This window comes from Cherax quadricarinatus, chromosome 20 (assembly GCF_038502225.1).
Source record: "Cherax quadricarinatus isolate ZL_2023a chromosome 20, ASM3850222v1, whole genome shotgun sequence".
Taxonomy (NCBI): Eukaryota; Metazoa; Arthropoda; class Malacostraca; order Decapoda; family Parastacidae; genus Cherax; species Cherax quadricarinatus.
The window spans coordinates 33,337,796-33,358,897 of NC_091311.1; the positions used below are offsets into that span (position 1 = coordinate 33,337,796).

Here is a 21,102-nt window from a genome sequence, read left to right on the forward strand (position 1 = left end):
TCACGCACTGCTGGGTGCGTGATTCTTGTAGGGTTGTATGGCCCCGTGGATTAGAGCGTCGTGAATTTTCCCTCACCATAAGGCGGGCTTAAACAACACGGGATCGAATCCTTGGCTAGTCGCAGTGTAGTACAAAAACACTTCACAAGTGGGCAGGAGTAAAGCAGATTTAACCTTTCTCGTGATCATTTGACGGGATTATATGACGATAGATATGTTAATAATTATATATATATATATATATATATGTTTATATATTTTTATATATATATATATATATATATATATATATATATATAGTAGTATATATATATATATAGTAGTAGGTTGGTAGACAGCAACCACCCAGGGAGGTACTACCGTCCTACCAAGTGAGTGTAAAACGAAGCCTGTGATTGTTTTACATGATGGTAGGATTGCTGATGTCTTTTGTCTGTCTCATAAATATGCAAGATTACAGGCATGTCTTGCTACTTCTACTTACACTTAGGTCACACTACACATACATGTACACATTTATTTATACACACTCATCTGAGTTTTCTTTGATTTTATCTTAATAGTTCTTGGTCTTATTAATTTTCCTTTTATATCCATGGGGAAGTGGAATAAGAATCTCTCCTCCGTAAGCCATGCGTGTTGTAAAAGTCAACTAAAATGCCGGGAACAATGGGCTAGTAACCCCTTTTCCTGTAAAGATTACTAAAAAGAATAAGAAGAAGAAAATTGTCAAAGTGGGAAGTCTGAATGTGCGTGGATGTTGTGCAGATGATAAGAAAGAGATGATTGTGGATGTTATGAATGAGAAAAAGCTGGATGTCCTGGCTTTAAGTGAAACAAAGCTGAAGGGGGTGGGAGAGTTTCAGTGGAGAGGAATAAATGGGATTAGGTCAGGGGTTTCAAATAGAGTTAGAGCTAAAGAAGGAGTAGCAATAATGTTGAAGGATAAGCTATGGCAGGAAAAGAGGGACTATAAATGTATTAATTCAAGGATTATGTGGAGCAAAATAAAGATTGGATGTGAAAAGTGGGTTATAATAAGCGTGTATGCACCTGGAGAAGAGAGAAGTGTAGAGGAGAGAGAGAGATTTTGGGAAATGTTGAGTGAATGCGTGGGGAGTTTTGAATCAAGTGTGAGAGTAATGGTGGTTGGGGATTTTAATGCTAAAGTGGGTAAAAATGTTATGGAGGGAGTAGTAGGTAAATTTGGGGTGCCAGGGGTAAATGTAAATGGGGAGCCTTTAATTGAGCTATGTGTAGAAAGAAATTTGGTAATAAGTAATACATATTTTATGAAAAAGAGGATAAATAAATATACAAGGTATGATGTAGCACGTAATGAAAGTAGTTTATTAGATTATGTATTGGTGGATAAAAGGTTGATGGGTAGGCTCCAGGATGTACATGTTTATAGAGGGGCAACTGATATATCGGATCATTATTTAGTTGTAGCTACAGTTAGAGTAAGAGGTAGATGGGAAAAGAGGAAGGTGGCAACAACAAGTAAGAGGGAGGTGAAAGTGTATAAACTAAGGGAGGAGGAAGTTCGGGTGAGATATAAGCGACTATTGGCAGAAAGGTGGGCTAGTGCAAAGATGAGTAGTGGGGGGGTTGAAGAGGGTTGGAATAGTTTTAAAAATGCAGTATTAGAATGTGGGGCAGAAGTTTGTGGTTATAGGAGGGTGGGGGCAGGAGGAAAGAGGAGTGATTGGTGGAATGATGAAGTAAAGGGTGTGATAAAAGAGAAAAAGGTAGCTTATGAGAGGTTTTTACAAAGCAGAAGTGTTATAAGAAGAGCAGAGTATATGGAGAGTAAAAGAAAGGTAAAGAGAGTGGTGAGAGAGTGCAAAAGGAGAGCAGATGATAGAGTGGGAGAGGCACTGTCAAGAAATTTTAATGAAAATAAGAAAAAATTTTGGAGCGAGTTAAACAAGTTAAGAAAGCCTAGGGAAAATATGGATTTGTCAGTTAAAAACAGAGTAGGGGAGTTAGTAGATGGGGAGATGGAGGTATTGGGTAGATGGCGAGAATATTTTGAGGAACTTTTAAATGTTAAGGAAGAAACAGAGGCAGTAATTTCATGCACTGGTCAGGGAGGTATACCATCTTTTAGGAGTGAAGAAGAGCAGAATGTAAGTGTGGGGGAGGTACGTGAGGCATTACGTAAAATGAAAGGGGGTAAAGCAGCTGGAACTGATGGGATCATGACAGAAATGTTAAAAGCAGGGGGGGATATAGTGTTGGAGTGGTTGGTACTTTTGTTTAATAAATGTATGAAAGAGGGGAAGGTACCTAGGGATTGGCGGAGAGCATGTATAGTCCCTTTATATAAAGGGAAAGGGGACAAAAGAGATTGTGAAAATTATAGAGGAATAAGTTTACTGAGTATACCAGGAAAAGTGTACGGTAGGGTTATAATTGAAAGAATTAGAGGTAAGACAGAATGTAGGATTGCGGATGAGCAAGGAGGTTTTAGAGTGGGTAGGGGATGTGTAGATCAGGTGTTTACATTGAAGCATATATGTGAACAGTATTTAGATAAAGATAGGGAGGTTTTTATTGCATTTATGGATTTAGAAAAGGCATATGATAGAGTGGATAGAGGAGCAATGTGGCAGATGTTGCAAGTATATGGAATAGGTGGTAAGTTATTAAATGCTGTAAAGAGTTTTTATGAGGATAGTGAGGCTCAGGTTAGGGTGTGTAGAAGAGAGGGAGACTACTTCCCGGTAAAAGTAGGTCTTAGACAGGGATGTGTAATGTCACCATGGTTGTTTAATATATTTATAGATGGGGTTGTAAAGGAAGTAAATGCTAGGGTGTTTGGGAGAGGGGTGGGATTAAATTATGGGGAATCAAATTCAAAATGGGAATTGACACAGTTACTTTTTGCTGATGATACTGTGCTTATGGGAGATTCTAAAGAAAAATTGCAAAGGTTAGTGGATGAGTTTGGGAATGTGTGTAAAGGTAGAAAGTTGAAAGTGAACATAGAAAAGAGTAAGGTGATGAGGGTGTCAAATGATTTAGATAAAGAAAAATTGGATATCAAATTGGGGAGGAGGAGTATGGAAGAAGTGAATGTTTTCAGATACTTGGGAGTTGACGTGTCGGCGGATGGATTTATGAAGGATGAGGTTAATCATAGAATTGATGAGGGAAAAAAGGTGAGTGGTGCGTTGAGGTATATGTGGAGTCAAAAAACGTTATCTATGGAGGCAAAGAAGGGAATGTATGAAAGTATAGTAGTACCAACACTCTTATATGGGTGTGAAGCTTGGGTGGTAAATGCAGCAGCAAGGAGACGGTTGGAGGCAGCGGAGATGTCCTGTCTAAGGGCAATGTGTGGTGTAAATATTATGCAAAAAATTCGGAGTGTGGAAATTAGGAGAAGGTGTGGAGTTAATAAAAGTATTAGTCAGAGGGCAGAAGAGGGGTTGTTGAGGTGGTTTGGTCATTTAGAGAGAATGGATCACAGTAGAATGACATGGAAAGCATATAAATCTATAGGGGAAGGAAGGCGGGGTAGGGGTCGTCCTCGAAAGGGTTGGAGAGAGGGGGTAAAGGAGGTTTTGTGGGTAAGGGGCTTGGATTTCCAGCAAGCGTGCGTGAGCGTGTTAGATAGGAGTGAATGGAGACGAATGGTACTTGGGACCTGACGATCTGTTGGAGTGTGAGCAGGGTAATATTTAGTGAAGGGATTCAGGGAAACCGGTTATTTTCATATAGTCGGACTTGAGTCCTGGAAATGGGAAGTACAATGCCTGCACTTTAAAGGAGGGGTTTGGGATATTGGCAGTTTGGAGGGATATGTTGTGTATCTTTATATGTGTATGCTTCTAGACTGTTGTATTCTGAGCACCTCTGCAAAAACAGTGATAATGTGCGAGTGTGGTGAAAGTGTTGAATGATGATGAAAGTATTTTCTTTTTGGGGATTTTCTTTCTTTTTTGGGTCACCCTGCCTCGGTGGGAGACGGCCGACTTGTTGAAAAAAAAAAAAAAAAAAAAAAAAAAAAAAATATATATATATATATATATATATATATATATATATATATATATATATATTTATATATATATATATATATATATATATATATATATATATATATATATATATATATATATATATGTCGTGCCGAATATGTAAAACTGGTCAATTAGCAAGAACTCATTTAAAATTAAGTCCTTTCTAAAATTTTCTCTTATACGTTTAAAGATATATTTTTTTCATTAATGTTAATGTAAAAAATTTTAATTTTGCATCAAAAGAATCTTAGAAAACTTACCTAACCTTATTATAACAAGAACAATTTATTTTAGCCTAACCCAACTAAATATATTTTAGATTTGTTTACAATAATTTAATACTAAACAAACACAGTGAAATATATTTTTTTTGTTAGGTTCAGAATGATTTTGGCGAAATTATTGCATACACAAATTTTCACTTGTCCTATATGGCAAGATGAACGTTGCTATTTAAGCCAAGATCGCAAGTTCTGCCTATTCGGCACGACATATATATATATATATATATATATATATATATATATATATATATATATATATATATATATATATATATATATATATATATATATATATATATATATATATATATATATATTACTATTATTATTATTATTATTATTATTATTATTATTATTATTATTATTAACATCAGCATCATTCACCCCATCACTGTCTTGCTAGAGGCGCGCTGGAGGTAGTAGGTTGGTAGACAACAACCACCCAGGGAGGTACTACCGTCCTGCCAAGTGAGTGTGAAACAGGAACCTTTAACTGTTTCACATGGTGGATAGATTGCTGGTGTCCTTTTTTCTGTCTCATAAACATGCTGGATAACAGGTTAATCTTGCTACTTCTACTTACACTTAGGTCACACTACACAGGCATGCACATACATATATATACATACACATTTCTAGGTTTTTTCTCCTTTTTCTTAATAGTTCTTGTTCTTATTTATTTCCTCTATTCTTCATGGGGAGGTGGAAAAAGAATCTTTCCTCCGTAAGCCATGCGTGTCGTAGGAAGCGGCTAAAATGCCGGGAGCAATATATATATATATATATATATATATATATATATATATATATATATATATATATATATATATATATATATATATATATATATATATTCATAACTGTCCCCTATAGTTTTTACTGTCAATTCTAGTTAATGCTTCAATAGTTTACCATACTTCCTTTGCCGGATATCACCCTGGCTCATCCTAGTCTCCGGCAGGGGAATCTAACTGGTACATCGTAGTCCCTCCCTGTTCATTCATTTCATCCTTGACAGTGTGTACCCATGGTACTGATGCGTGGTTCCCTGGCAGGTTGGCTCCTAGCATCGCCTTAGTGGCAGGCTTCAGCGCTACGCTACTACGACTCCTGTCGTACGGTCCACAGGCCAGCCTCCTGCAGGCGTATGTGGACAAGTGTCGGGCACACTGGTGGAAAGATCTACTCTTCATCAACAATTACATCCTGGGCACTGATAATATCTTAACCTTGAATAATGTTAGTCACAACCTGAGTATTATTATATATTATTATTATTATTATTATTATTATTATTATTATTATTATTATTATTATTTAATTTGAATATAATCATTTTTTTTCAACAAGTCGGCCATCTCCCACCGAGGCAGGGTGACCCAAAAAATGAAAGAAAATCCCCAAAAAGAAAATACATTCATCATCATTCAACACTTTCACCACACTCACACATAATCACTGTTTTTGCAGAGGTGCTCAGAATACAACAGCTTAGAAGCATATACGTATAAAAATACACAACATATCCCTCCAAACTGCCAATATCCCAAACCCCTCCTTTAAAGTGCAGGCATTGTACTTCCCATTTCCAGGACTCAAGTCCGACTATATGAAAATAACCGGTTTCCCTGAATCCCTTCACTAAATATTACCCTGCTCACACTCCAACAGATCGTCAGGTCCCAAGTACCATTCGTCTCCATTCACTCCTAACACGCTCACGCACGCTTGCTGGAAGTCCAAGCCCCTCGCCCACAAAACCTCCTTTACCCCCTCTCTACAACCCTTTCGAGGACGACCCCTACCCCGCCTTCCTTCCCCTATAGATTTATATGCTTTCCATGTCATTCTACTTTGATCCATTCTCTCTAAATGACCAAACCACCTCAACAACCCCTCTTCTGCCCTCTGACCAATACTTTTATTAACTCCACACCTTTTCCCAATTTCCACACTCCGAATTTTCTGCATAATATTTACACCACACATTGCCCTTAGACAGGACATCTCCACTGCCTCCAACCGTCTCCTCGCTTCTGCATTTACCACCCAAGCTTCACATCCATATAAGAGTGTTGGTACTACTATACTTTCATACATTCCCTTCTTTGCCTTCATAGATAACGTTTTTTGACTCCACATATACCTCAACGCACCACACCTTTTTTCCTTCATCAATTCTATGATTAACCTCATCCTTCATAAATCCATCCGCCGACACGTCAACTCCCAAGTATCTGAAAACATTCACTTCTTCCATACTTCTCCTCCCAAATTTGATATCCAATTTTTCTTTATCTAAATCATTTGATACCCTCATCACCTTACTCTTTTCTATGTTCACTTTCAACTTTCTACCTTTACACACATTCCCAAACTCATCCACTAACTTTTGCAATTTTTCTTTAGAATCTCCCATAAGCACAGTATCATCAGCAAAAAGTAACTGTGTCAATTCCCATTTTGAATTTGATTCCCCATAATTTAATCCCACCCCTCTCCCGAACACCTTAGCATTTACTTCTTTTACAACCCCATCTATAAATATATTAAACAACCATGGTGACATTACACATCCCTGTCTAAGACCTACTTTTACCGGGAAGTATTCTCCCTCTCTTCTACACACCCTAACCTGAGCCTCACTATCCTCATAAAAACTCTTAACAGCATTTAGTAACTTACCACCTATTCCATATACTTGCAACATCTGCCACAATGCTCCTCTATCCACTCTATCATATGCCTTTTCTAAATCCATAAATGCAATAAAAATTTCCCTACCTTTATCTAAATACTGTTCACATATATGCTTCAATGTAAACACTTGATCTACACATCCCCTACCCACTCTGAAACCTCCTTGCTCATCCGCAATCCTACATTCTGTCTTACCTCTAATTCTTTCAATTATAACCCTACCGTACACTTTTCCTGGTATACTCAGTAAACTTATTCCTCTATAATTTTCACAATCTCTTTTGTCCCCTTTCCCTTTATATAAAGGGACTATACATGCTCTCCGCCAATCCCTAGGTACCTTCCCCTCTTTCATACATTTATTAAACAAAAGTACCAACCACTCCAACACTATATCCCCCCTGCTTTTAACATTTCTGTCATGATCCCATCAGTTCCAGCTGCTTTACCCCCTTATTCTACGTAATGCCTCACGTACCTCCACCACACTTACATTCTGCTCTTCTTCACTCCTAAAAGATGGTATACCTCCCTGGCCAGTGCATGAAATTACCGCCTCCCTTTCTTCCTCAACATTTAAAAGTTCCTCAAAATATTCTCGCCATCTACCTAATACCTCCATCTCCCCATCTACTAACTCCCCTACTCTGTTTTTAACTGACAAATCCATACTTTCCCTAGGCTTTATTAACTTGTTTAACTCACTCCAAATTTTTTTCTTATTTTCATTAAAATTTCTTGACAGTGCCTCTCCCACTCTATCATCTGCTCTCCTTTTGCACTCTCTCACCACTCTCTTCACCTTTCTTTTACTCTCCATATAATCTGCTCTTCTCATAACACTTCTGCTTTGTAAAAACCTCTCATAAGCTACCTTTTTCTCTTTTATCACACCCTTTACTTCATCATATTTACATATTTGGACAGTGTCTGTCTCAGTGCTGGTTCACCGCTGTCTACATGCAGCTGCTGCTGGCCATGATCCTCCTGCTGCTGCTGCTGCTGCTGTTGCCTATCTCCTGTAGGAAGACAGCAGGTGAGAGAGAAAGAAAGAGTGAATATGATAATGATATACAATACCGACAAGCTGATAAGTAAGACACACGTGCAACAGTTAAGTAACTTTATTCCGAAACGTTTCGCCTACACAGTAGGCTTCTTCAGTGTAATACGGAGGAGGCAGTAGAGATGCAAAGACGATGTTATCAGTCCATCACCCTAGAAGATGAAGTTTTGAGGTGGTCAGTCCCTCAACCTCGAGAAAAGTTATATTCCATAGTTTTAAACAATGTGAAACTGAAGCAACAGAATGGAGACTTATAGACTGTCTTGACGATAGATGAGGCCCACTTGTACAAGTAAGAGGGTAATCACTGAGAGACAGCGCAGCAAACTTACTGGGCAGGTCCCTTTCAAATCTAACCCATTTTACTCGCAGTCAGTAATCAGGCAATGTTGTTGAAAAGGAAATTCCCTCTGTACCAAGATACGGTTGTGTTCAGTACCGCAGTCTTGATGACTCAAGACTGCGGTACCGAACACCTGCTCCTAGGCTAAGGGACTGATTACCTCGACAAGTAAGAGATATACGTAACAGTTAGGTATCTTTATTCCGAAACGTTTCGCCTACACAGTAGGCTTGTTCAGTCGAATACGGAAGAGTTTAGCAGAAGTAGAGATGTGAAGACGATGTAATCAGTCCATCACCCTTGAAGACGTAGTTTTGAGGTAGTTAGTCCCTCAGCCTGGAGAAGAGTTTTGCTCCATAGTTTGGAACAGTGTAAAGTTTAAGCATCAGTATGGAGACTTATATACTGTCGGAAGGTGAGATACAGTTCACTAGTAGAAGAAAGAAGGTCATCACTGAGAGGTCACGTCCCTTTCAAATCCATCCCTTCTCACTTAAAAAAAAGTTGTCAAAGGTGTTTTCTGTACCAAGATACCGTTTTATTGCAGTGTCTGACAGAGTTAATATGAAAATGGTATATAATTTCCATATTCCAGTTATTGCACATGTGAATAATTCTTCAACTTGTCGCTATTATATACCATTGATGTTTGTCCGTATTGTATATCATTAATATTATATAGGAACACTGTTGACCATCAGCAACACTACACTTCATGTGTGTGCCGTAGATGTGGTGGTGCTGGTGGTGTGTTCCAAAGGTGGTGTTGCCGTAGTTGGTGGTGCTGATGATGTGGTGTGTACCGCAGGTATGGTGGTGCTTGTGACTGCAACGGTTGCGGCTCTGGTGGTACCTCTGGTCATCACACTGGTCTATCACCTGCCTCCCTCACAGCTCCCTCAACTCTTGTAAGTTCCTCACCTCATCCTTTCCAGGACCGTAGCTTGAAATTCTGAAGGCACAAAAAATGGATAATCTATAAGGTCCAGCTCGCACCCATCCCTACCCAGTCATGTACAAGTCCAGTCTATATTTAATGCTACCCAAGAGTCTTGCCCAAATGACGCTACCTGGGAGTTTGTTCTACTCATCTACAGTTGTATTATCAAACTAGTACTTCCCAATAGCCTTTCTAATTATAAATTTGTCTAACTTGAATCCATTGCTGCGAGTCCTGTCTTGCTTAGACATTCTGAGCGCATTATTTATATCTTTTATTTATTAATGTTTTCCATTTGTGCACTTCAGTCATATCATCCCTAATTCTACGTTTTGACAAAAGTGCGAAGTCAGTGCCTTCGGCCTATCGTCGCAGGAAAGGTTTCTGATACAAGGGATCAACTTCGCCAATCTTTTCTCTATATTTTCCATTCTGTAGTATAAACGCCAGAACTGAGCAGCATAATCTAAATGAGGCCTTACCAAGGATATATAAAATTCAAGGATAACCTTAGGACTTTTATTATTTATACTTCTAGATATAAAGTCTTCATATTTCAACCACCAGCTGAGGTCATTTCACAGTAGATACATAGGAATGAGGGGAGAGACCAGGTATTTCTAGGGGTTAGGAGAGTGAGCAGAATGCCTTCCCTTATTGGGGACATTTCTGAACACTGCTTCTATATTCACCTTCACTACTGACTCACTGGTTTACCGCCTGGTGTAAATAAAAGAAATCAGCACAAATGAATGTTATGACATTAGCCACAGTAGATGAATAAGACATTCGTGCAACTCTTGGGAATCGTTATAGTGGAAACATTTGGTCAACCAGCGACTCTATCAATCCGGTGAAAAACGTTACTTTAACAGATTCATTAAGCACCTCATACCCTGCCTGTGGACGGCAGTCAAAAGGTTACAGAGGCACGTAATAATAACTCCAGGGACTGAGCCTCAAAATTGTGAAAGCTAAGCGGTAATGCGAGGTGATCGGTGCCCTTCCCAAACGTCTCCATTATAGCGATACCCAAGTATCATACATGAATCTTGCTTACCTCCTCGTCGGCTTCGTAAAACCATTAATAAAATAAAACTAACGTGTACAGATCCAGTGAAGTGTCTGAGTATCAGCGGAGAATGATGTTAACACCGTGGTGTCGGGCGGGGCCGTGGGTGGTGGGCGTATGGGCGGCGCTGCTCCTGCACTATACAGACTCCCACAACATCAACATTCCTAAAGTTAGTTCCAAATACTTGTTTTGTAACCTCTCTATTGTTTTCTTACAGTAAGTGATCATGCCATAGACGGCTTCTCTTACTACAACAATATACCAGGACTTACTTTACTAGAATTTTTAAAGCTGAACCCGATTCATTGAAATATGACTAATGACAATATGAGTTACTAAAATCTAATTCCTATAAATCTGATTTGCTGTAACACGAGTCACTAAAATCTGATGCATTGCAGACGTATTCACTTGAGTCTATTCATTATATCGCAATCTGATTTTTTTTAAATCAGATACAAAGGAATATGAGATTGAACTTCATTCACAGTAATCATTCTCACTGTAGCTTTATAAAGTCGCCTGTAACAACACAGGGTACGTCAGTGTAAAGCAATATTCACTGCTGGCTTAATTCTAATAAAATCCCACTTCACTTATATTGACGTTACCGTTGTATGTGTTGCTGTACAGTGTGGGGTACTGACAGGATACCTGGTGTGCACCGCTGTAGTGATGGCACTGCTGGGAGGACTGTACCCCTACAACCATGTATGGCCCACTAGGCACTACACCAGGGCAGTGGCTGCCTCCTACGGTACTCTGGCCAGACCTTCCTGGGCACTCTGTATGGCCTGGATCGTCTTTACCTGCCATACCCATCACGCAGGTAGTGTTGTTGTTGTTGTTAGTGGTTCTGTTAGTGGTGCAGTTGCTAGTGGTGTAGTTGTTAGTAGTGTACTTGTTAATGATATAATTGTTAGTGGTGTTGTTAGTTGCTATGGGAATTTGTGAGATGCCCACACTGGCAATCACTGGTAACACAGATAACACAAGACCCCTTTGTCCTGTTTTCACAAGTATCCCAATGAAAACACTTCTTTAGAAAGTTAACTGCCTGACAGGAAATTCCTGCTTTTTCCCATGCACAAACTAGAACAGACTTGATGTGGAGTGACTCTACCCTAGCTAGAAATCCCATTAATCTTCCAGGCTATAATAATAATAATAATAATAATAATAATAATAATAATAATAATAATAATAATATCTTCATTTACTACACGTACATGTACAGGGTATACAGTCCTAGCTGATATCAATAACATACTACTATACAGAATGCCTCTTGTTATGCAGAGCATTTCGGGCAAATTAAGTCAGTTTTGTACCAGGGTGAGACCCACACCAGTCGACTAACACCCAGGTACCCATTTTACTGAAGGGTGAACATAGACAACCGGTGTAAGGAAACACGTATGTTTCTACCCCTTCGCTGGGAATCGAACCCGCACCCCTCACCGTGTGAAGCGAGAGCTTTTGTTACCAGGCCACGGGGCACCGTGACTACTCTTTCTCCTAGATGTCACGTGCAAGAGAAAATGGTTCCTGTAAGCAGTTAATAAACATTAGTAATCCAAGTGTACACTCTATGGGTCCCTGTACTCATTAGGGTTTCCTTAGCTAACATTTATGTAAACAGGAAGATTGCTAGCTTCTGGCCTAATATTCAAGGGATGATTACTCAGCAACCCTGGCTGCTAGTTACCCTATTTTGGGCATTGATCCGCTCCTAACCGCAAACTAAACTATTCCCACATTTTCCTCCAGTAATTTCGTGGCCACCTACAGGGTAAAAAACAGAAATGAGTCTCACAAATGAGTCTGGCACAAAGACTTTATCCATGATCCATCAGGAAGACCTCTGTCTATCTTTGCTAATTGTCAGATGGAATATTTTGTAAACAGCATGATATTCTGAGTTGGGAGCTCCTAAGTTGCTGTCCCGACCATTCTTGATGCCACAACCATGAATCTGTCTTGTGAATCCCTATCTCACCTTGCTCAGAGATACTACCTTTTACAATATGACTAATCTCATTACGTAATATAACATAATATTAATATCTAAAGCTACATTATTAATTCTAATATTTACTAAATATTTAAGCCTACCTGAGTCATTCTTAATACATAAATCTATCATATAATGTATTAATATTAAAAATTAACTCACGTATCTAGGCAAGGTCTCCAAACTTTTCACCATGAGGGCCACATCGTATATTTTACACATTTTCGCGGACCACAGAAAAAAATTAGTCATATAAATAAATATAAACGACTGAATAAATTTTAAATGAATGAATAAGTTTTATTTGGATCCTTTGTGTAATCAACATGATACGATTCAGAACAAGAGAGAAATGTGACCATTACGGAGAAACAATACCGTTCTTAAACTGAGAAATATTACATAATGAGTAAAAATGTCAAATTAAAGCCGCTTTTCTCATCTGCATCTGAACTGCGGATGAGAAAGGCTGGCACAAGATTAATGGGAATGATGGAACTGTTTTTTTTTTAATTTCAAATATTACTGAACTGAGGTTTCAAGCTTGATGAGCCAATTATTAGAACTGACTTCACATGCTCATCAGATAAATTTATGCGATATCTGGACTTGACATACTTCATTTTTGAAAATATTTGTTCACAAAGGTACGTTGTACCAAAAACTGATACGAATCCACAAGCAAATTGCTTCAAATTTTGAAACTGTTCAGGCTGTAAAGATTTATAAAATTGAATCGGATTTCCTTCTTTATATTTATCTTTCATCATGTCATCTGATTGGAGATCAATAATTTCCATTTGAAACTGACCTGGGAATGTTTCAGCAACGCAGTTAAATGAATTTTGAAACAGCTTTATTTCATCTGGTTTTCCATCAAGATCAGAAAATCGTTTCTGAAATTGTTTTCGCAAGTCATTAATATTTCTGTTGCAAATGAAGAAGGAAATTCTCCTTCACTTTCTTCATGAATTTTATTAACAGTGGAAATGAACCAAGTTAAAAACGTTCAACTGTCCTTCAAATAGCACTAATTTTGCCCTGAATGCCTTGACATGCGTGAATAGATCACAAATCAAATTTGTTTCACCTTGCAACTTCAGTTTCAGTTGATTTATATGGCTTGTCATGTCTGCCAAAAAAAAAAAATGCCGGTTTCCAAAACCAGTCAGTGTTTGATAAAAGTGCTTTGTGTCGATGCTTCTCTGTGAGAAATGAATCAATTTCCTTTCTGAGCTGAAAGAACCGTGATAGAACCTTTTCACAACTAAGTCATAGAACCGCTGTGTAACAAGGCATGTCAGTAAACTCAGAACCAGTTTCTTTGAGAAAATCACGAAGCTTGCGATGATTAAGCCTGTGGGATCGAATGTGGATATGTCTTGCGTTCTGAAACAACAGGTTTCAGAACGCAAGACATATCCACATATTTTCCGCACAATGCTTTCTGATGGATATCGTAATACAGAAATATGGGCTTTGAGACTCTACCATCCTCACAAGCTTCTGTGATTTGTCTAATCAAACCTTTCTACACCCCAGACATATTCTTTCCTCCATCAATAGTCACGCATTGCAGTTTAATCCACTACAGGTTATATTCTATTTTTTGGGCAATTCTTTGAAGATGTTTTCTCTGGTTCCTGTACTGTGCATACTGTGCATTGATGTTAATTCTTGTGCGAAATTAAATTTATTATCGACGCCACGGATGAATACTAGTAGTTGTGATGTGTCACTCACATCATTCGAGTCATTAAGTGCAAGAGAATTAAACTGAAAATTTCGTGCTTTGTCTGCAATTTGACGAAACATATTGTTTCCTATATCCTCAGTTCTACGAGCAAGACTGAGGATTTTGAACAGATTTTGCTTTTTCTGGGCATAACTCTCCCACTGCTTCCATCATACAGTCTTCGATCAGATCTCCCTCGGTGAATGGCTGTCCTCATTTAGCTAATGCATAAGCTACTTTGTAACTGACCCTTGTTAAAGCTGCATTTTCATTTCTCTTCTGCATTAAAAAACCTTGATGGGAAAGCAACCCGCGTTGCTTTCCCATCAAGGGAACATTGTGTTCCTGTGAATTGGGAATAACTTGGTTATGTTTGATCTCATAGTGCCGACGTACATTGTACTCCTTCAAAACTGCAACAGCTTCGTGACACACAAGGCTTTATCACCTGCCTGTACAAAGAAGTACTTTACGCCCCGTCCTTCATTAAACAGTCGGCATTCACTCTGTACTGTTTTTTTCTTTTTCCTTCCATAACTGAAGGGTATATCTGAAAATGAAAAGATTTGAACTAAAATTTAAACAATTTTTAACATACAAATAACAAAATACTTAACTTTAAGTGACTGCAAATGAAGGTTTATTAGTTTTACTATTTATAAATATTTCAAGTTGCTCAGTGCCGCATAAAATCTTGAGGTGGGCCGCATGTGTCTGCGGACCACAATTTTGAGACCCTTGATCTAGGGGTATGTTAGTGGACTCTAAGGGCATGATTCGACTCTTACCATCCCTGTGACCACGACCCTGAAATATCTACATACGACCTCGGCAGTGGGAGTTTATGGTACTAATAAATTTCCACAGTAATGTTGTAAGTGGTGTAGTTGTTAGTAGTATTGTTAGTGTTGTTGCTGTTGTTCTTGTTGGTGAGGGTGTTGTTGTACTACTCCAGCAGATTCACTGACACAAGAGGAGATATAAAAAATACCTGGAAAACACTTTCCCAGAATCTGGGGACCCACAAACTGAAAAAAAAACAAGAATATTGTTCTAACGAAACCTCATGAAACACCACTGCATCCCACTGATACAGCTAGCAAGATAAACGACTTCTTCTCAAACATAGGATCTAATCTCGCCAGTAAAATCCCACGTACCAATACCCATGCCGGGGACTACCTAAATGGGAATTTCCCAAATTCCTTCTGTCTTGTACCAACTGAGCCCACGGAAGTCACCGCGATCATAAAGTCACTTAAAAATAACTCAGGGAATCTGTCTCACGTCCCACCATTATTGTACAAGCGAGCGGCCCATGTCCTTTCTGTCCTTTCGCATGCTATTACATTACTTTTTAACAAGTCACTAGAAACTAGCACTTTCCCGACACTACTCAAGACAGCAAGGGTTACACCAATACATAAAGGTGGTGACCCTACAGACGTAAACAACTATAGGCCAATATCAAACTTACCATTGCTATCCAAAATCTTCGAGAAACTCGTGCACAGGAGACTATATTCATTTATAATGTCACAAAACATACTCAACCCCTGCCAATTTGGATTCAGGAAAAATAAAAGCACTAATGATGCAATTATAAAAATGCTAGACCTGCTTTACACAGCATTGGAAAATAAGGAATATCCTCTAGGAATTTTTATTGACCTAAGAAAAGCGTTTGACACAGTAGACCACGGCATCCTACTCCACAAACTTGACCACTATGGTATAAGAGGCCATGTGCTAGCATATTTTAAATCCTATCTTTCTAATAGGTATCAGTATGTCACCATTAAAAACACAGCCTCATCAATACGGCCGCTTGATACTGGAGTTCCGCAGGGAAATGTCCTTGGACCCCTGCTCTTCCTCATTTACATATCCCAACACCTGAAACCCATTCTCTTTGCTGACGACACGACTTATGTCATCTCCCACCCTAATCTTGTCACCCTCAACATCATTATTAACGGGGAGCTGTTCAAAATATAGACTTGGATGACAGCCAACAAACTTACACTTAACACTGGCTAAACCTACTATATTATGTTTGGTAGCAGAGCAGGTGTTGCGCAACTTAACATTAAGATCGACAAAACTCTAATTGCCAGACATAATGAGGGCAAATTCCTTGGCCTATACCTCGACAACAACCTAAATTTCAGCACCCATATCCAACACATAACAAAAAAAAGTATCCAAAACGGTGGGGATCCTCTCCAAGATACGATACTATGTGCCCCAAACTGCCCTTCTCACACTATACCATTCACTTATATATCTGTATCTCACCTATGCTATCTGTGCTTGGGGTTCAACTGCAGCAACACACCTAAAGCCAATAATAACCCAACAAAAAGCCGCAGTATGAATAATCACTAAATCCCATCCCTGGCAACATATCCCCCCCCACTCTTCATAGATCTAAATTTACTCCCTGTTCAGAATATCCACACTTACTACTGTGCAGTCTATATCTACAGGACCTTAAATTCCAATATTAACCTTGACCTAAAATGCTTTCTTGATAGTTGTGACAGGATCCACAGGCATAACACCAGACACAAACATCTCTATGACATTCCACGTGTTCGACTAAACCTTTACAAAAATTCAATGTATTTCAAAGGACCTAAAATCTGGAACACCCTGCCTGAAAACTCTAGAACTGCAGACACATTCATCACTTTCAAAACTACAGTTAGAAAACATCTTATCTCCCTGATCCACCCCGACAACTAACTACATGATAACCACCTGGTGGTTCACAATTACACTCACTCACCCACTGACTATAAACCCAGATATACTAATCTTAATCTTAAAATAATAAATCCTAACTAGTCATAAGTTTGCCTATGATACTCCAATATAGACACTTTGTATTGTGCCAAAACAAAAGCATTCACATTGCTAAACTCACAAATTATGATGTAGTCGCATAGCCTTAATACCGTAATCTGTAAGGATTTAATGTTAAGAATTAATCTAAGTCTGCTCGAAATGCCTAGCCATGCTAGGTGTCCTAGTGGCCCCCTCTGTAATTAGTATTTTATAACATGTAAACCACACTATACCCAAAACCTGTAAACCCCACATTGTAACCCTTATAGAGAATAAACTTGAATTGAATTGAATTGAATTGTTGCACTAATAACTCATTACAGTTGTGACCGGGTGTAGACGTGTGAATGGTTCATTACTTTGTAAAATGTTCATAATTGTAACCATGTATAGATGTGTAGATGATTCATTATCTTTGTAACTTGGTCATGATTTTGACCAGATCTACCTGGAGTTCATTACCTTTGTAACTAGTTCAGCTATCAAAACTTTGGGGACCAGTCCCTGGACCCATTATGTACCTCTGTAATCTTTAGACTACCGCCCACAGGATGGGTATGTGGTGCATAATAAAGATGTTTAACTAACAATGTTGGTGTTCTTCTTGTTGAGGTGTTGTTAGTGTTCTTAGTGATGTTTTTCTTGTTATAATAACATTCATAATAATAATAATAACAATAATAATAATAATAATAATAATAATAATAATAATAATAATAATAATAATAATAATAATATTATTATTATTATTATTATTATTATTATTATTATTATTATTATTATTATTATTATTATTATTCCCTTTAATAATGTAAAGCCCAGTGTTGGAATCTACGAAGGGATCAGTCATTTTGGATCATTTAGCGCTAGGAGTGGCGAAGGCTCTATACTCCGTCTGTTTGCTGGTGATAATCACATATAACACGTGGTCGATTGGTTGACAGAAGTGGTGAACCAGTTGTTGTCGTACGCTGCGTGGTGGCCACTGAGTCGTCTGAGTTTCACTGTGTACCTGGTGGGTCCAGTGGTCCAGGTGTGGTGTGCATCGGTCCAGCTCACACCAGTCTACTTCAACTACCTGTCAAAGGTAAGTAAGCTTATTCAAGTACAGCTACACGTAAATACAGTTACATACGTTATCACACAGAAGCAAATGTGTAAATTACCCCGGATAACCCAAAAAGCCAAATTGACTTATTTCCATTGGGATCTTTGGTATTTCCATAGGTACCTATTTCTGCGGACTGACGTAAAATTTGAGTGAGAGGGGGGGGGGAGAGAGACTGTACACTTGATTCTTCAACAGTTATTTGAGTGCCTGGGAGTGCTGTTCATCTCAACAGTGCTGAGTCTTGTTCTCTGCTGCCTCCTGGAGAGGCCAATCTCCTCCCTAGCTACCGCCCTCCTACCCTACCAAGGTATGCTCTGACTCTTTTGTATTCTCAGTATGTTCTCACCGTTGTACATTGTTCACATTGTGTTCTCACCGTTGTAGTATTCATTGTGTTCTCACGTTTTTCAATGTGTGTTACATTACCATTGCACACTTAAGGTGTTTTATGTTTCTCTGACGTTTGTGAAGGAATCTTGAATCTATCCCTTTCATGGATAGAAACGCACTGAGAGCTTCGCTCATGAATATATTACAATAACGTTGCACGAAAATGGTATACAATACCGACAAGATGAAACTAGGACGCATGTGCAACATCTGGGTATCTTTATTGTAGACTTTTCGCCATTCAGTTGCTTTATCAATACAAATTCTAGGACATAATTTGAAGACAGTAGAGCTGCATACAGAAGATGAGGTAATCAGTCCCTCAGCCTTGGAGTTGGTGTGAAGAGCACCGTAGTCGTGGTGGTTCTAGAGCAGAGGCAAGGAGGTTGGCGCTTATATACTAACGTCAGGTGGAAAGGGGTCGAGTAGCAGACGAGTTCATAGTCGCTGGTAGGCGGGATTTCCCAGTGGAAGTAGATCATATCCAATAAGATGGGTTAGTTGCAGTAATAGTTGTCGTAGCCGTGAAGAACGTTATGTACATGTCCTCAGTATCAAGATTCCATGATGTCTTCAAATTATGTCCTAGAATTTGTATTGATAAAGCCACTGGATGGCGAAACGTCTACAATAAAAATACCCAGATGTTGCACATGTGTCTTAATATAATAACGTTGCCATGAGCGGACCATGACGCACTGTAACTGGATGTAACTTTATGTTACATGATATGTAATATTTGTATAATTTTTTGTGACCTAATTCGTGTCTGCATAAATAACTCATTACAATTGCCACCACATATTAACCTGTAAATAGTTCATTAACACTGTAACTTGTTTAGCTATCAAAAGTTTGTGGTCCAGTCCCTGGACTCATCATGTGCCACCCACACCGTGGGTATGAGGTATAATAGAGTTATTAAACTAACTTGATGTTTGAACAGGTGGGGTCGAGGGACGATCAAACCTGGAGGCCGGTAACTTACTCAAGACGGTGGAGAGTGAACCACAACACTACGATAACCAGCTCATATCCACTACCACAACTTAGATCATCACCACCAACACATAATCAACACCACACTCATTTACATAAGATAAGATATTGTTAGGACTTTTAATCTCGGAGGATTAGCCACACATGATAACCCAAAAAAAAGTCAGAGCGTCATCGAGGGACTGCCTGTCTTATTTCCTTAAGGTCTTCAGTCTTGTCAACCAGGATGCGACCCACTCCAGTCGACTAACACTCGTGTACCTACTTGCTTGCTAGGTGAACCGGACGACAGATGTAAGAAATAAGCCCAATGTTTCCAACCTTGCGGGGGATCGAACCACAGACACTCAACATGTGAAGAGAGAGCGTTGCTTACCAAGCCATGGCCCACACCACCTACACATAATGACCTCCACAGTTATTTACGTCACCACCACTACCACTATCACAATATCCACCACACATTTATATCACTACCACCATCACCTAAACTACCACCACAACCATGTTTTCTCTCATAAATACGTAGTTATCATTGTCCCCTGTACTAGCGATTTTAAAAACTAGAATAAACCAACAAAGTAAAGAGAGAGAGAGAGAGAGTAGTGTACAGTTCTTAGGATGACAGTGAGGTTAAAATTTATAAACCAGTGTATCTAACTTACATAAAATGGCTCATATATTGCCTTGCACTAAAGTTTTGCAAAATAGTAAAACTTAAGAGACTTGAACACTCAAAAAGGAATCAATCGTAATTATCACTGGCTATAACTAAAATATGAGAAAATATTTAGCTAGGGTTGTCACTGGGAGACTGCGACTAGGTCAAGTGTCTATGGCAATTAATTTTGCTTGACATAATTAGTACATGAAATGTAAATTGTGTGGACAAAGACAGGGCCATACACTAAAACAGTATATTTTAGTGTCCAAATTTTCATCCATTTAGAGACATGTCCAAACGTACTAATAACCTCTAGGTTGAAGTACATGAAGGAAGAACAATGAAGACACGTCCAAGCAGACCTTACACGAAATGGCTGATATTGCATCCACTTTTTTCACCGTTTACTAGTCACAGTGTTGTTATTGATCAATACCACTCATTCGTGGTTACAATAATATAAAATACTGCTCGTTGGGCTAGTATACCAAAAAGGGAGTATAATGAAATTAGCTCAGAGGCACCCACACCACCTTATGCCCTCGGATGACGGTAAAACACCTAGCTTGGCTGGGTGCGTCATTCTTGTAGGATCTAGTGGTCCTGTGGGTTAGAGCGTCATGTGGTTTTTGCTCACCAGGAGGCTGGCAAAACAACATGGGTTCGAATCTTTAGCCAGTCGCAATGATGTTATATATATATATATATATATATATATATATATATATATATATATGCAAAACAACCACTCTGAAAGAATAGAGAAATTCCAAGCACTTTCGTGACTACTCACATTATCAAGGAACTATAAAAGTAAAGCATCCAAGGAAGGTATATAAGGGGTCTGGCCAACACCTCACTATCAGCTCATTCTATAAACTTTACTGTTGAGTTTGAAGA

The 21,102-nt window shown here is 38.7% G+C and overlaps 1 protein-coding gene across 1 annotated transcript in view; it reads left to right on the top strand.

Moving 5' to 3' along the window:
- LOC128703921 (nose resistant to fluoxetine protein 6-like) overlaps positions 1 to 20,877 on the top strand; it is a 29,739-nt gene extending 8,862 nt beyond the window's left edge. Inside the window, exons 5-12 of the mRNA XM_070087103.1 lie at positions 5,371 to 5,554; positions 7,943 to 8,051; positions 9,233 to 9,332; positions 10,476 to 10,608; positions 11,073 to 11,268; positions 17,983 to 18,125; positions 18,345 to 18,456; positions 19,486 to 20,877. Coding sequence (XP_069943204.1) covers positions 5,371 to 5,554; positions 7,943 to 8,051; positions 9,233 to 9,332; positions 10,476 to 10,608; positions 11,073 to 11,268; positions 17,983 to 18,125; positions 18,345 to 18,456; positions 19,486 to 19,592 — 1,084 coding nt within the window. The 3' untranslated portion in view covers positions 19,593 to 20,877. The remainder of the gene's footprint in view (positions 1 to 5,370; positions 5,555 to 7,942; positions 8,052 to 9,232; positions 9,333 to 10,475; positions 10,609 to 11,072; positions 11,269 to 17,982; positions 18,126 to 18,344; positions 18,457 to 19,485) is intronic.
- Positions 20,878 to 21,102: the final 225 nt, after the last annotated feature.